Source organism: Hyla sarda, chromosome 8 (genome assembly GCF_029499605.1).
Source record: "Hyla sarda isolate aHylSar1 chromosome 8, aHylSar1.hap1, whole genome shotgun sequence".
Taxonomy (NCBI): domain Eukaryota; kingdom Metazoa; phylum Chordata; class Amphibia; order Anura; family Hylidae; genus Hyla; species Hyla sarda.
In genome coordinates, this window is record NC_079196.1 from 170,123,974 (window position 1) to 170,137,800 (window position 13,827).

The 13,827-nt window shown below is 45.0% G+C and overlaps 1 protein-coding gene across 1 annotated transcript in view; it reads left to right on the top strand.

Annotated features, from left to right (window-relative positions):
* The window catches only part of GTF3C1 (general transcription factor IIIC subunit 1), a 96,625-nt gene that overhangs the window by 51,731 nt on the left and 31,067 nt on the right, over window positions 1-13,827 (top strand). The window contains exons 18-25 of the mRNA XM_056536140.1: window positions 2,659-2,755; window positions 3,448-3,625; window positions 3,712-3,844; window positions 5,544-5,676; window positions 5,788-5,866; window positions 7,357-7,530; window positions 7,654-7,811; window positions 12,955-13,097. Of these exons, the coding sequence (XP_056392115.1) occupies window positions 2,659-2,755; window positions 3,448-3,625; window positions 3,712-3,844; window positions 5,544-5,676; window positions 5,788-5,866; window positions 7,357-7,530; window positions 7,654-7,811; window positions 12,955-13,097 (1,095 nt within the window). The remainder of the gene's footprint in view (window positions 1-2,658; window positions 2,756-3,447; window positions 3,626-3,711; window positions 3,845-5,543; window positions 5,677-5,787; window positions 5,867-7,356; window positions 7,531-7,653; window positions 7,812-12,954; window positions 13,098-13,827) is intronic.

The window sequence follows — 13,827 nt, forward strand, 5'->3', positions numbered from 1 at the left end:
TATTGAACCCCAGTGTTCCATCTGGTTATCATAAAGATGTGCGGAGTTGTTACTTGGGAGGCATCGTCAGCTATGCTTAATCCAAATACTGCGGCTACAAGTGTAGCTAGGGCCTTGTATGTATGGTTATCTCATCTGGAAGATCATATTGAGAATAAGACCCCTAGGGAAGACCTTGTCTCATCCATTCCCATGCTGAAACTGTCAGCAGGTTTTCTGGCTGATGCATCTGTGGAATGAGTTAGAATTGTGGCAAAGTCTGCGGGACTTTCTAACTCGTCTAGGAAATCCCTGGGGGTAAAAATTTGGAAGGGAGATAATACTTCTAAATCTAAACTTTGTGCTATTCCCTGTGTAGGAAAAGTGGTGTTTGGTCCTTTCCTAGATTACTTTTTGGAGGAGGCAGCAGACGGGAAAAAAAGGTTTCCTGGAAGAAAAAACTAAAAAACCTCAGACTTTTTCATCCCCAAGGGAATAAGGTCACAAGTTTCAGAGGTAAAGGAAATTCCAGCAGATAATTACCCTAAAGGGGTAAGGGAAAGGAGTTTATCCTTAACCCCAATGAGACCCCCAAAAAACAATGACTGGAGACTGAAGTTCTTTCACTCCCAATGGAGAGTAATTACTTCAAATACCTGGATCTTGAATCTGATACATTTCGGATACAAGATAGAATTCTCTTCTCTCCCTCCTCCAGAATTTCTAATTACAAGATAGTCATCGCCCATGCTTCAACACACAATGTTGGAAGGCATTCAGAGTCTCCTGCAATTGGGAGCAATTTCTCGGGTTCCAGAGCAGGGTCAGGGTCATTATTGTTCCGAAGCCAAATGGGTCATCCTGCACGATAATAAACTTGAAGCCTCTAAACAAGTTTATTGTATACAAGAAATTCAAAATGGAATCCTTGAAATCAACAATTCCAATGATTGCAGAGGGGACTATGATGATAACACCAGACTTGAAGGCTGCTTATTTCTATGTCCCCATTCATGTAAATTTTCAGAAGTACCTCAGATTTGCCATTTGTCACAACGGGGACATCCTGCATTTCTAATTTGTAGCTCTTCTGTTCGGGATCCACCCCCAGACTCGTCACGAAGTTGATGGTAGAAGTAGTGGCATACCTGAGGTTGCAGAACATTGTAATAATCCCATATCTAGACAATCTCCTTATCTCAGCAGGATCAAGGGATCTTCTCAGAGTACATCAAAATCCGTTGATTTCTTGCTTACAGAATCTAGGTTGGATAATCAATCTAGAGAAATCTGATTTGATTCCCAGCCACAGAAAAAGATTTCTGGGCTTAATCCTGGATTCAAGGAAGATGTCCACGTTTCTTCCAAAAGAAAAAATGTCAATCCTGGAGAAATTTTCAAGCTTTCAGAGGAAAAGGTTGGTGTCGGTGAGGGAAGCAATGTCTGTGTGAGGATCTATGACATCCACCATCCCAGCTTGTACAATTGGCGCAATTTTCACTCAAGGCTACTACAAGCCCAGACTCTAGCGGTTTGGGACAAAACCCAGTTTTGTCTAGAGAAGAAATTTCCCAAAGTGGGAAGCTGCATTGGTGTCTGAAGGGGCAAATCTGAAGAAAGGAGCTGTTTGATAACCAGATCCATTGACAATCACAACAGATGCAAGCGCCTGGGTTTGGGAAGCCCATATAAATCAGAATTATTTTCGGGGTCAATGGCCTCCACACCTGGTAAGGCTTTCTTCAAACTACAAAGAGGTGAGAGCAATCTGGGAAGCCCTACAGGCAGCCAAACATCTTCTGTCCAACCAGGATTGTAGGAGTGTATTCGGACAATTCTACTGCAGTGGCGTTTATAAGACCTCAAGGATGCACAAATCACAGAGCTCTACGAGCAATCTCCTCAATAATTTTTGTCTGGGCAGAAAAAAACCTAACCTCTTATTACAGGAACTCTAGCAAAAATCAGGGACAGCCCCATATGCATAAAAATAGTTATAGGGGTCAGAAGATGACAATTTTAAACATTTTGGTGCATGTAGTTAAAATTTTTTTAAAGTAGTAAAATAAATAAAACCTACATAAATTGGGTATCCCTGTAACCGTATGGAACTACGGAATAAAGATAAGGTGCAATTTTTACTGAAACGTGCACTGCGTACAAACAGAAGCACTAAAAACTTGAAAAATGGCGTTTTTTGTTTTTGTTTTACCCCACAAAATTTTTTTTTGTTTCACCACAGATTGTTATAAAATTTCATTACAACGTACAATTGGTGACGCATAAAGCAAGCCCGTATATGGGTCTGTAGGGGCAAAATTGAATGCATATGATTTTTAGAAGGTGAGGAGGATAATACTAAAGAGCAAAAACGAAGATTGTTTTGAGTCCTTAAGGTGAAAATGGGCTGAGTCCTTAAGGGGTTAAAGGAGTACTCCAGGATGCAAGTATTCTGGCAAGTTAAAATAAAATAAAAAAGCGTAGCATTCTAGAGTACTCCTTTAATTATAGTAATATCACATTTTTGTGATGTAGGCAAACCTCTCATAATACAATGCATATCTATATAAATACAGAAATAGTTTATAAGAACATCCTCAAATACTCTGTTTAAAAAAAAAAAAAAGCCTGTCTTACTTCACCTTCTTATGTTTTTGGGTTTGTTTTTTCTTATTTTAGGAGATATGTCTTCTCAGTGTTTCAAGGGCTACAGAAATTACATTATATGGGTCTACTACAGTTTGGCCCATCTGAAAAATTTCAAGAAAAAGATCAGGTATGGTAGCATTGCTATCCATGTTTATGTGTAGATGTTTTATACCTCCTCTTTTGTGCTAGATGATGCTAGCTAACAGGGTTTCTCATGACAGGTTGGGGTCCCAAAGGCTGGACCCCCAACCAATCTCCTAGTTTTTTCCATGACTTGTCAGTATCTAGCAAGAAATGTAGACACATTAATGGCCCAGATTTATCAAACTGTGTGAGAGAAAAAGTGGAGAGCTTTTCTCACAGCAGCCAATCACAGCTCAGGTAATGAGCTCTGGAAAAGTGAAAGCTGAGCTGTGATTGGTTGCTATGGAACACAGTTTGATAAATCTGGGCCATTGTAAGATAAAAATAATCTGAGAATTTCTGTGGTACAATGCACATGTGACTGAGGTGGGTCGTGCGCTGGAGACGGCCGCCATGGATACGAAGCGGGAAACTCTGTCTAATAATGCAGTCATGAAGTAGGGAAAATGGCACCCGTTATAGCATTTAGATGCCTGTGCACAGTGCTGGGCGATATTAATTAAAAAAATTTTTTTTAAACAAACTGACCCTACCATTAGAGGTGCACTTTAATGGAGCAACAAGTATAAGTTGCCAGAATTGTCAGTTCCTCTTTAGGATACGTTCACACATACAGGATCCTGCGCAGGATTTGTAATTTCATAAAGCTGTCTTCTGTTCTTCCTGCACCCTTAGGTATTTGTGTTTGTGAAGAAAAATGCAACCATTGTTGATACAACAGCTTGTGACCCTCACTACAATATAGCCCAAGCGAGTCATCCTTTTGAGAAGCGCTCCTATACTTTTAAAAGTTTCCAAAATGTGGAGAATTTCTGGTTTGATTTGCAGTTTGTGTGTCTAAATACACCCCTAGGTAAGCCATGTTCTCAACTGTCATAGGGGTCTAGTAATGTGAATCACGTATGTAATGGCCTTTTATTATATTCTTCTTGGCTTCAGGTGTTGTTCGTTGTCCTCGACCAAAGAAAGCAAATTCTCAAGATGAAAGTGTGTTGGGACAAGAGATGGAAACAGAGCAGGAAGATAGGCAGAATTTGGAGCGAAAATGTAACTTCCTGGAAAGTAGTATCCCGTATGTCTTTTTATGTTTCACTTTATTAGCATACCCATCTTTGGGCAGAGCATACTGTTCTCTTTCTCAACACCATTAACCCCTTAACGACGCAGGACGTATATTTACGTCCTGCGCCGTCTCCCGCGATATGAAGCGGGATCGCGCCGCGATCCCGCATCATATCGCGTGGGTCCCGGCGCTAATCAACGGCCGGGACCCGCGGCTAATACCACACATCGCCGAACGCTGACCTCCGCTTCTAAAGTGAAACTGAAAGTATCCCGGCTGCTCAGTCGGGCTGTTCGGGACCGCCGCGGTGAAATCGCGGCGTCCCGAACAGCTGATCGGACACCGGGAGGGCTCTTACCTGCCTCCTCGGTGTCCGATCGATGAATGACTGCTCCGTGCCTGAGATCCAGGCAGGAGCAGTCAAGCGCCGATAATGCTGATCACAGGCGTGTTAATACACGCCTGTGATCAGGATGAGAGATCAGTGTGTGCAGTGTTATAGGTCCCTATGGGACCTATAACACTGCAAAAAAAAAGTAAAAAAAGTGTTAATAAAGGTCCTTTTCCCATAAAAAAAATAAAACAGTGTAAAAAAAAATAAAATAAACATATGTGGTATCACCGCGTGCGTAAATGTCCGAACTATAAAAATATATCATTAATTAAGCCGTACGGTCAATGGCGTACGCGCAAAAAAATTCCAAAGTCCAAAAAAGCGTATTTTGGTAACTTTTTATAACATTAAAAAATGAATAAAAAGTGATCAAAAAGTCAGATCAAAACAAAAATCATACCAATAAAAACTTCAGATCACGGCGCAAAAAATGAGTCCTCATACCGCCCCGTACGTGGAAAAATAAAAAAGTTATAGGGGTCAGAAGATGACATTTTTAAACGTATACATTTTCCTGCATGTAGTTATGATTTTTTCCAGAAGTGCGACAATATCAAACCTATATAAGTAGGGTATCATTTTAACCGTATGGACCTACAGAATAATGATAAGGTGTAATTTTTACCGAAATATGCACTGCGTAGAAACGGAAGCCCCCAAAAGTTACAAAATGGCGTTTTTTTTTTTCGATTTTGTCGCACAATGATTTTTTTTTCCGTTTCGCCATGCATTTTTGGGTAAAATGACTAATGTCACTGGAAAGTAGAATTGGTGATGCAAAAAATAAGCCATAATATGGATTTTTAGGTGGAAAATTGAAAGGGTTATGATTTTTAAAAGGTAAGGAGGAAAAAACGAAAGTGCAAAAACGGAAAAACCCTGAGTCGTTAAGGGGTTAACAGTTAGTACCCCCACCTCCCACACATGCATACACATATGCATACACTTTAAGAATAAGTATCATGAACAAAAACGTATCACCCTTCGATAAGTTTTAGATCGGGGCGGGGGGGGAATCTGACCGCTTGTGCCCCTGTGATCTCCTGTTTGAAGCCCCCGTTCTCCAGCAAAGGGGCGCGTCACGACCCCCGCCCAAAGCGGAAGCCGCCATGCCCCCTCCATAAAGCTCTATGGGAGATCCGAAGATTCACGACTGGCTCTCCCATAGAGGTACTTTTTTTTTTCTCTCCACATCCTCCATAAAGGGTTATTAGTTGTTTTTGGATTGATAATTCCCTTGGATTAGTCTTTATGTTGTGAATACAATAGAACAGGCGTATGATGGGTTTATATTATGAAAATTTCCATTTTCAGGGGAAGCAGGGAAGTCGTGGATGATGGAACGATTCCTGGAGATGGACTAGGAGCAGGAGGCCTTGACTCAAGTTTTTACAGCCACCTAAAGAGGAATTGGATTTGGATCAGCTATATTATTAACAATAGGAAGGTTGGTCTGTATTGCTTAGATCTGCAATTTGCGGAAATGTTTAACAATTTTTTTTTTCTTAAATGTCACACACAGTTATGGAGAATATTTTTTTTTTTTTTTCTTTTGTAGAATTCATCGACACAAGACGGTCTTACAATGAGACTTCAGACTTTCTTGAACAAGCATACGCTACCCCTAGGCTCAAGGAGTAATATACTTTTACATTTTATTATAACCTTAAAGGGTTTTTCCAGTTTTATTAATGTGTTATTCTTGTAGGTCATGCGATGACAAAACAGCTCATTACTAGAGGGTTACTGTATGGGGACTGAAATGCCAGAATAGAATGCATTATGTTAGGGGGAAATGCTCCGTAATCTGCCAGTTATCTGTGACTGTACCTGTAATCATGAAACTGTACACACTACTGCATACACACACATATGTGTAGAACATACTGTTGTCAGGTTACTTGTGGTTTGCCAATCAGTGATAAACAATGACAAAAAAAAATGCATAACCCACCTTGCACTGTTGGCAATATAATAAAGAGACATTTGTTTGGAGAAGGCTCTCTAGCTGCAAATGTAGCAGTGTCTGAGTATGCCAACCTGACACTGATACCCTTGGTGTCACAAAACTATTTGCAAATAAAAAGCCAAGTATTGGCACTTAAAGACCTATGGAGTTATAGTACACCAGCCTAAAAAAATTATAAAAATATATAAAATATAAATACAGTGAGCCCCCGACCTACGATGGCCCCGACATATGATCAAATCGACATATGATGGCCTCTCGGAGGCCATCGCATGTTGATGTCAGCATCGACATACGATGCTTTTATATGTCGGGGCCATCGCATTAAGTGCTATCAGACAGCGCAAAATGCTTAAGCTGCTGCCATATAGCAGCTTAATGTTCCCCGTGTGGTGCGGTAAGTATTACTTACCCCTCCACGATGCTCCGGGGTGCCCTCCGGGTCCAGCGCTGGTCTTCCGGTGTCTTCTCGGCCCTCTCCGATGACGTCAATACTCTGCTGCGCACGTCATCCAATAGGAATGGCGTACGCAGCGGCGTAATGACGTCGCTACGCAGGCCCAGTAAGGCCTTGCGGAAAACAGCAGAGGATCGGAGAAGACCAGGAGAGGACCGGAGAAGACCAGGAGAGCCCAGCGGAGGCCCAGGGTCACCATCGCGAGCGGCGGGGACACAATCGCGAACGGCGGGGACAGGTGAGTACAGCTTCCTATACTTTACATTGCACAAATCCCTCAACATACGATGGATTCGACAAACGATGGCTCGTTTGGAACGAATTACCATCGTATGTTGAGGGACCACTGTAACATTTAATGCACTAAGTAACTGAAAGACTACAGGACTTTTGCAATCTTTTTAGTATTCTACACATATATCACAACATAAAAAGCAGAATATAATCAAATAGGAAAGTAAAATAAGTTTATTGTATATTCCAGGTCACTATAGCTATTGTTCTGAGACTTCTGGTACAATCCACTGACTATGGTGGAGCTGATATTTAGAAGTGGTACACTAGATGTTCTGCCTCAATAAATAATTCAGGGGTTAGTCTGTCCACTTCATTCCAGTCTGGAGCCCCCATAAATGTAGACATTGGACACCTGTACATAGCAATGCTCCCTGCATAATGTAAATGATCATAATGGGTTTTAGGTGACCAAAAGAAAGTCTTTGGAGATATATCTATGCCGGAGACTGGAGAACTTGTTCAGGTGGTAAAGGTGCCTACAGGGAAGCGAAACAAGCAAGTTCAAGGAGGGAAATGCCAGAAGCGAAAAAGGCAGAAGAAAGTAAATGAGAAAAAGCCAAAAACCAAGAAGATGAAAAGTAGGTTTGCCAAAAGTATAACCTAGTATAACATTGTCTGTGATGGATTTTTTTTTTTTTTTTTTTTTTATGAGACTCAACGGCTTCAATATTAAGTTGTTTAAATGTCTTTTTTTTCCCCAGAGGAAACAAAGGAAGAAAAGATTAAGAGAAACAGATTCCATGATGAGGCTGATCAAAGTGCACTCCAAAGAATGACCCGTCTGCGAGTGGCCTGGACTTCACAAGAAGATGGATTACTGATGCTATGCCGTATAGCCAGTAACATTCTAAACAGAAAGGTAAGAAAAAGATAAAATAATAATAAATCTAACTGCACCAGTAAGCAGAGAAGTGTCATTTATCGGACGCTTTTCATTGGGGGACACCTTACTAATGGGTATATGCTCTTGCCACTAGGAGGCGCTGACACTAGGAAAAAAAAAGTCAGCTCCTCCCTGGCATTTAATCAGTTTTAGCTAGTGTCTGCAGGAAGCAAGACACATGTCTGGGAGCTCCCCAGACCTGGTCTTTTTCTATAATTTTTCCTCTTTTCAGGTGGGTGTTCAGGAGCATGGTGCTACCTGTTCCCCCCCCCCCCCCCCCATGCGGCTAAGGGGCACGGGGCATAGAGTATGCACAGTTAACCCCTTCCCACCAACGGCCAGCGCCCGGGGTTGCACCTAGGGTCCGGGTCCCCCTATCTTCCCCTATCAGCTGTCTCAGCCTGATGTGATGCAGGTGCCTAAAAAGATGGCTGAAGACATCTTGGGTGAGTATGTGGCGACTGAGGTGAGTAGAGTATACAACCGCTCCCCCCCCCCCCCCTCCCCACTGAACGAGCAGTGGTTTTATGCCCCTATTTCTAGGGCTGTTTTTGGGGTCCGGGCAGTGAAGGGTTAACCCTCGCTATTTTATTCATGCAGCTTCGGCTGCATCTAATGTCTTTGGTAGGAGGGTTACCAGGGAGCTGTGCTCACTTTTTGATGTCCGGTAGCTATCATCTTTTCCTTTCTGCTCGTCCCGCCGGCTGGAGCAGTCACCTCATCACCATGCAAACCTGGTGGGGGTGCGCTCCGGGGTGCTCAGCCAGTGGTAGTTCGGGGGAAGGCGGGGGGGGGGTTTATCATGGCAGCACATAGCTCCACCTTTCTTCTTTCCCTGACTCGCCTCGCAAGGTAATGCAGCTACTCCTCTCCGTCTCGCGTGCTGCTGGGGCATTGTCCAGTGAGGTATGCACCTCACACTGCGGCGGGCCAGCTCCGCCCTCCTTCTCCGCTGTGGGGGCCGGCGGCACTCTGTTGGGAAGGTTCTTTTTGCTCCCAAGGCAGTAGCTGGCGAGACCTCGTGTTTCCCGGGCCTTTATTACTCTCCTACCTCAGAGGTGTGCGGTGGCTTGGCAGGCGCTTCTATAGCATTCTGCTATGAGCCATCACTGCTCCATAGGCTTCCTGTCTGCCTGCATGAGAAATCTGTTCTACGGGCAGAACTTTGCAGGGTGCCCTGCGCCCCATACTGCCTTCCATCCACATTACTGCCTGATTTTTTGTTTTACACAAAATAAAAATATATAAAATATGTGGTTACTCAGACCATTTGGTGTGGTTTGGCACCCTCTTGTGGCCCATACTTGTATTGCACTCTTGGTTGTTGCCAGGGATTCCCTTTCCCTTGGAAACTACCGAGGGATATATTCCAGCAATCTGTCTCTCTTACCACTGAGTACCATACGATGTGCAAGTTTTGTTGCATAATCCTGGCAGACACTCAGGTTTCTTTTGAGATTCCTCATCTGTCAGGTCTGCAGGCCACCCATCCTGGAGGTGTTCTTGGCATGTCATGCTATGTGATTCCCTTCCCCACAGGCTACTGCATCTGCTGCTAGTGCTCCGGATTCCCGCATCCAGCGCAGGGTCTCCATGGGAATATTCCCTAATGGGCATTGATTGGACCTGTAGTCTCACTGGTCGCTCATTTCACAGCTGCCGCGTCCGCGGCTGGCACTCCGGTACCCCACTGCTGGTGCGCGGTGTCTGAAGGATTGACCCGTTGTATACTATGGACCCATACCAGTAAGCCAGACAGTGGTCTGCATGGTTTCCTACACCGCCTGTAACACATCACACAGCTGATGTATCTGTGGCTTGAGTTCCGATATCTCACTACTGGGCGATGTGTCCGACGGACAGGGATGACAGGGATGCACTCCACGCTCCTCAACCTCCCCCCTATCTCCTAGGCCTCCGCACCCTTCCACCTATGACAAAGGAGTTCAGTTATCGCCTACCTGGCTGTCCCCTTTTTCGCCAGCACCTGCAGGTTCTTTGTTCAGCTAGACTGTTGTCTGCACGGTTTCCGCCGCCATCGGTATCTGATCTCAGGGCTGCCGCGGTCAAATAGGAGATTGGGTGTGATGTCAGCCAGGTTCCAGGACCTCACTGCTGGGTGAGGGATCTGGAGGAGGGTCCCTACAGGTACACAAACCTGCTGCCAGTCAGACAGTCCTTCGTCTGTTGGGTCTTCTACACCACCAGGTCGCCCGTAGGATAGGCCGCACTCCAGTACCCCGTTTTCTGTGGAGGGTTGAATGGAATGACCCTGTGCTCTCAGGAATCCTATTCCAGGCGGCCAGACAGTTTTCTGCATGGCTTTCTACTACGTCGGGTCAACTACCACACACTTTCCACACGGTGGGCGGTAAACCCACTCCCGAGGTGAAGTTCCGAGTGGGTCACCTCGTGTTGCTCCATGGGCCTTATACAATGCACCACATACTGGTTTGCATGGTTCCCTACTTTACTAGGCCCATCCCTGTGTGACTTCATTGTGTGTATCCGTATTTGGGACCCGGCGTGGCCATGGTCCCTATACTACATAGCCAGACTGTGTCTGCATGGTTTTTCTAATCCACCTGGTCACCTCTCCAGTTTCTGCCGATGCCATGGCTGCAGTCTGGTGTCTCTCTTTCCAGGTGAAGTCCTGCAAATTGTGTCTCTGTAAGTTCCTGGGACCTTTTCTACCTGTGAGTCAGACTGTGTCTGCATGTTTCCTGCTCCACATACATTCTTCATCTCTTGAGTCTGTGCCTGCAGTCTTGGTGTGTGACATCATTATCAGCATCACTCTGTTCCCCTTTCTAAGGTTGCAATGTTGGTCTGCTAGAGGCATAACTACCTTCCTGCAGGCCCTTTGGATGTCTGCGGTTTCTTTTGTGTCTGCAGTCTTGGTACCCCACTTATATCGTGAGGTACCCATGTCTTTGCCCCTACGTTTGCTAAGGCCGCTCTGTAAGGTAGAGCCCACCTTTCCTTCTGTTCGGTGGGGTGTGCCTCGGGGCTTCCTGTGACTTGGTTTCCACAGTTCTGCGGTGGTTGGGCACTTTCTGTTCTGTCATGAGGCCTGATGGGTCGACACAGTCAGTTCTGCCCCTCTCTATGCCTCCAGGGCTTCTGTCCAGGGTAGCTCAGGCACCTACACTGTTGCCATAGTCATCGTCCGGAATGGCTCTCTATACGTCTTGTCTTTTTGCCCAGCTCCAGTGTGCATGGATTCAGATCCTTCTAGGGGTACGAGCTGGCTCCTCCATACAGCGGTGGGTTGTCGCTGGGGCCTGGGGGCTATGTCCACCCAGTACTTGTTCCGTGGCTGTGGGGCAGCGTTTCCCTGCTCCTACAGAGCTGGTGCACTTTGCCATTCCCCTTTCTACAGGGGGTACGGGAATCAGGGTGCTTGGCATGGTCAGTACCTGTGTTTCATCTCGACCACCCTTGTTTTCCCATCCACTAAGGGGTCTATTTGGTTGAGCTTTTTCTGCTGCCAAGATGATGCCGTCTTTCTGTTCCTACTATAAAGGTGGGGTATCTGGCTGAGCCCGCGTTTTTTGCTGAGAACAATCAACAGTTTTTTTGCTGTCTGGGCATGTGTGCTCACTGTCCACCATTGCAGCCTGGCTCTTTTTGGTTATCTACTGCTGCTCGCGCAGCCTTGGCCCCCTCCTCTGTTGGAGGAGTTTATGTGATCTTGTATAGCCGACAACGACTGGTCTAGTCACAGTCTATTGTTCGGGTCCTACCATTGCTCTTCTCCTCCATAGACGCAAACTCCCTGGAAGGGTGTGTTCTTCCTTCCATTTTATCTGTGTCAGTTGTACTGCACTGACACCATGGTCTTCTGGAGTTACCTTCCTGTGCCCAGAACCTGGGAATCCTTTGTTTTCCCCCTCCGTTCCCGTTCTGGCAGGATGTTTCTTCAGAGTGCTCTGGTCCACTCAGACTACTGGATCCAAGACCGGTTAGTCTCCTTGGCTTGGACTCTGCTGTCTTAGGATGCTGTGGTGTGCCTTCTTTTCAGGCGGCTGTTCTGGTCCTTCAGGCCTTGGTGATGGTTAAGGTCTCGGGCACGTGTACTTCTCCGTCCCAGACTCTTCCACGATCCCATTTGGTGGGGTGGTTTTTCTGTTTTCCTTATTTTTCAGGTGTGAGTCTTCCAGGTGACTCAGGAACCTCCAATTCCTATGTCGGCCGCTCCGGAGTTGCTTTAGACATCTCCAGTTTCCATGTCTGTCTCTCCGGTACCCGGGATGTCCCCTCTTCAGGGCATTCCGCTACTTCGGGGTTCATGTCCTCTCCAGTTGTAGGGTGTTCCGGTCATCCGGATTGCTCCAGTCCAGCTTCTGTCGCCTTCCGGGTGCTCGTGGCGGGACCCCGGGACAGGGGTTTTGGGTCTGCAGCTGTTCAGGTCTTTGTTCTCATGCACCAGACCTCTCTAGAGCAGGTTTCAGTCTTTCATTTTTTTTCCTGTGGTTTCTGGTCTCTACCTCCTCTGCTAGTCTTCTGCTCAGGTGTACACTGATCTCCCTGCTTGGTTCCTTGGAGTTGTTCCTATCTGCCTTCGTGATGGTTCTGGCCCATCTGGCTTCCTGGTCCACCTTTTCTTGTGTCTCTATATGGCCCAGGTGTCTTGAGTCTCTGCTGAGAATGGTCATTTCCTTAGTCGTCCTAACACATCTCCATCGACGGGGGATCTGCAGGCCTTGCAGACACGTGAGTTCGGTCTCGGGCCTGATTCCTTTTCTCTGTCTGTTGTTTTTCCCACCCTAGGGGACTGCTTTCGTATGTGCCATCAGTAAGGTGTCTCCCAATGAAGAGCGGCCGAGAAAAGGAGATTTTTTTGTACTCGCCATAAAATCTCTTTCTCGTAGCCTTCATTGGGGGACACCGCACCCACCCATTTCTTCTCTTCCATCCGGATAATCCTGTCCAGTTCTTGGTTTTTTTTACTGAGATCCTTTTCTGAGGTCCTTCGGACATGTTCTTGGTTGGCTTCTCCTACTGCTTTATGACAAAACTGATTACCTCACTTCGTAGTTTAGGCTACAAGAAAGAGATTTTATGGTTAGTACAAAAAAAATCTTATTTTCTTGTATATTTTTATTTTTTATCTAAGGTGAACAGACCTTTTGTTCCCTGGCAAGTTGTTCGAGATATCATGCATGCCAGCATGGAGGAGTCACTTGACAAAACCTCACACTCTATTGGAAGAAGAGCTCGATACATCATCAAAAACCCACAGACCTATTTGAACTACAAGTAAGTTAGGACTTTAGTTACCTCGTTGCTTCTGTCCAAATCTCAAGCCTGGGAAACAAATAAGTGATTACTTGTTAATATTTTATTGCTATACATTGAAGGTATTCATTTATTTGGACAACCATACATTTGCACTAACAATGTGATGATCAGCTGTTATTCCTGGCGAATGGCACCACGAGTAAACATTTACCCTGCAGTTACTGTATTCTGCGATGACTATACATCCAGCTTATCCAGTCTGGCTAATAGATGGGGGCACGGCCACTACCCAGTGAACAGTTGATCTGCAGATGTTGATGGCCTGTCCTGATAGAAGACAATCCATCCATTTTGATTCTAAACTATCTTTATATAAGGGTATTCAATTGATTCTTCGCTGGTAAAAAATTAATAATAATTATAATAGAAAAATGTTTATTTGTGAAATATAATTACTTGCAAAAAGAATGTTGCAAAGAGAAAAAAAGGTTTGTGGCGTAGAAGTCATCCCAGAATTAATTTGTTACTGGCAGTGATATAGGTTGTTACACATATCCAACAAGGTGCATGCTAGCTTCGGCTAAAATTGCACCAATTTTATTAAATGTGGTTCCTTTTTTATTACTGGTAGATCGATAAGACATCAGCGCCACTAGTTCGATCTGTTCAGAGTAATCATAGTGAGGTAATATGTAAACAAGCATACCTGGACAGCGTGGCTTCAGCTAGTTGTCGGATGAGTAAGGGG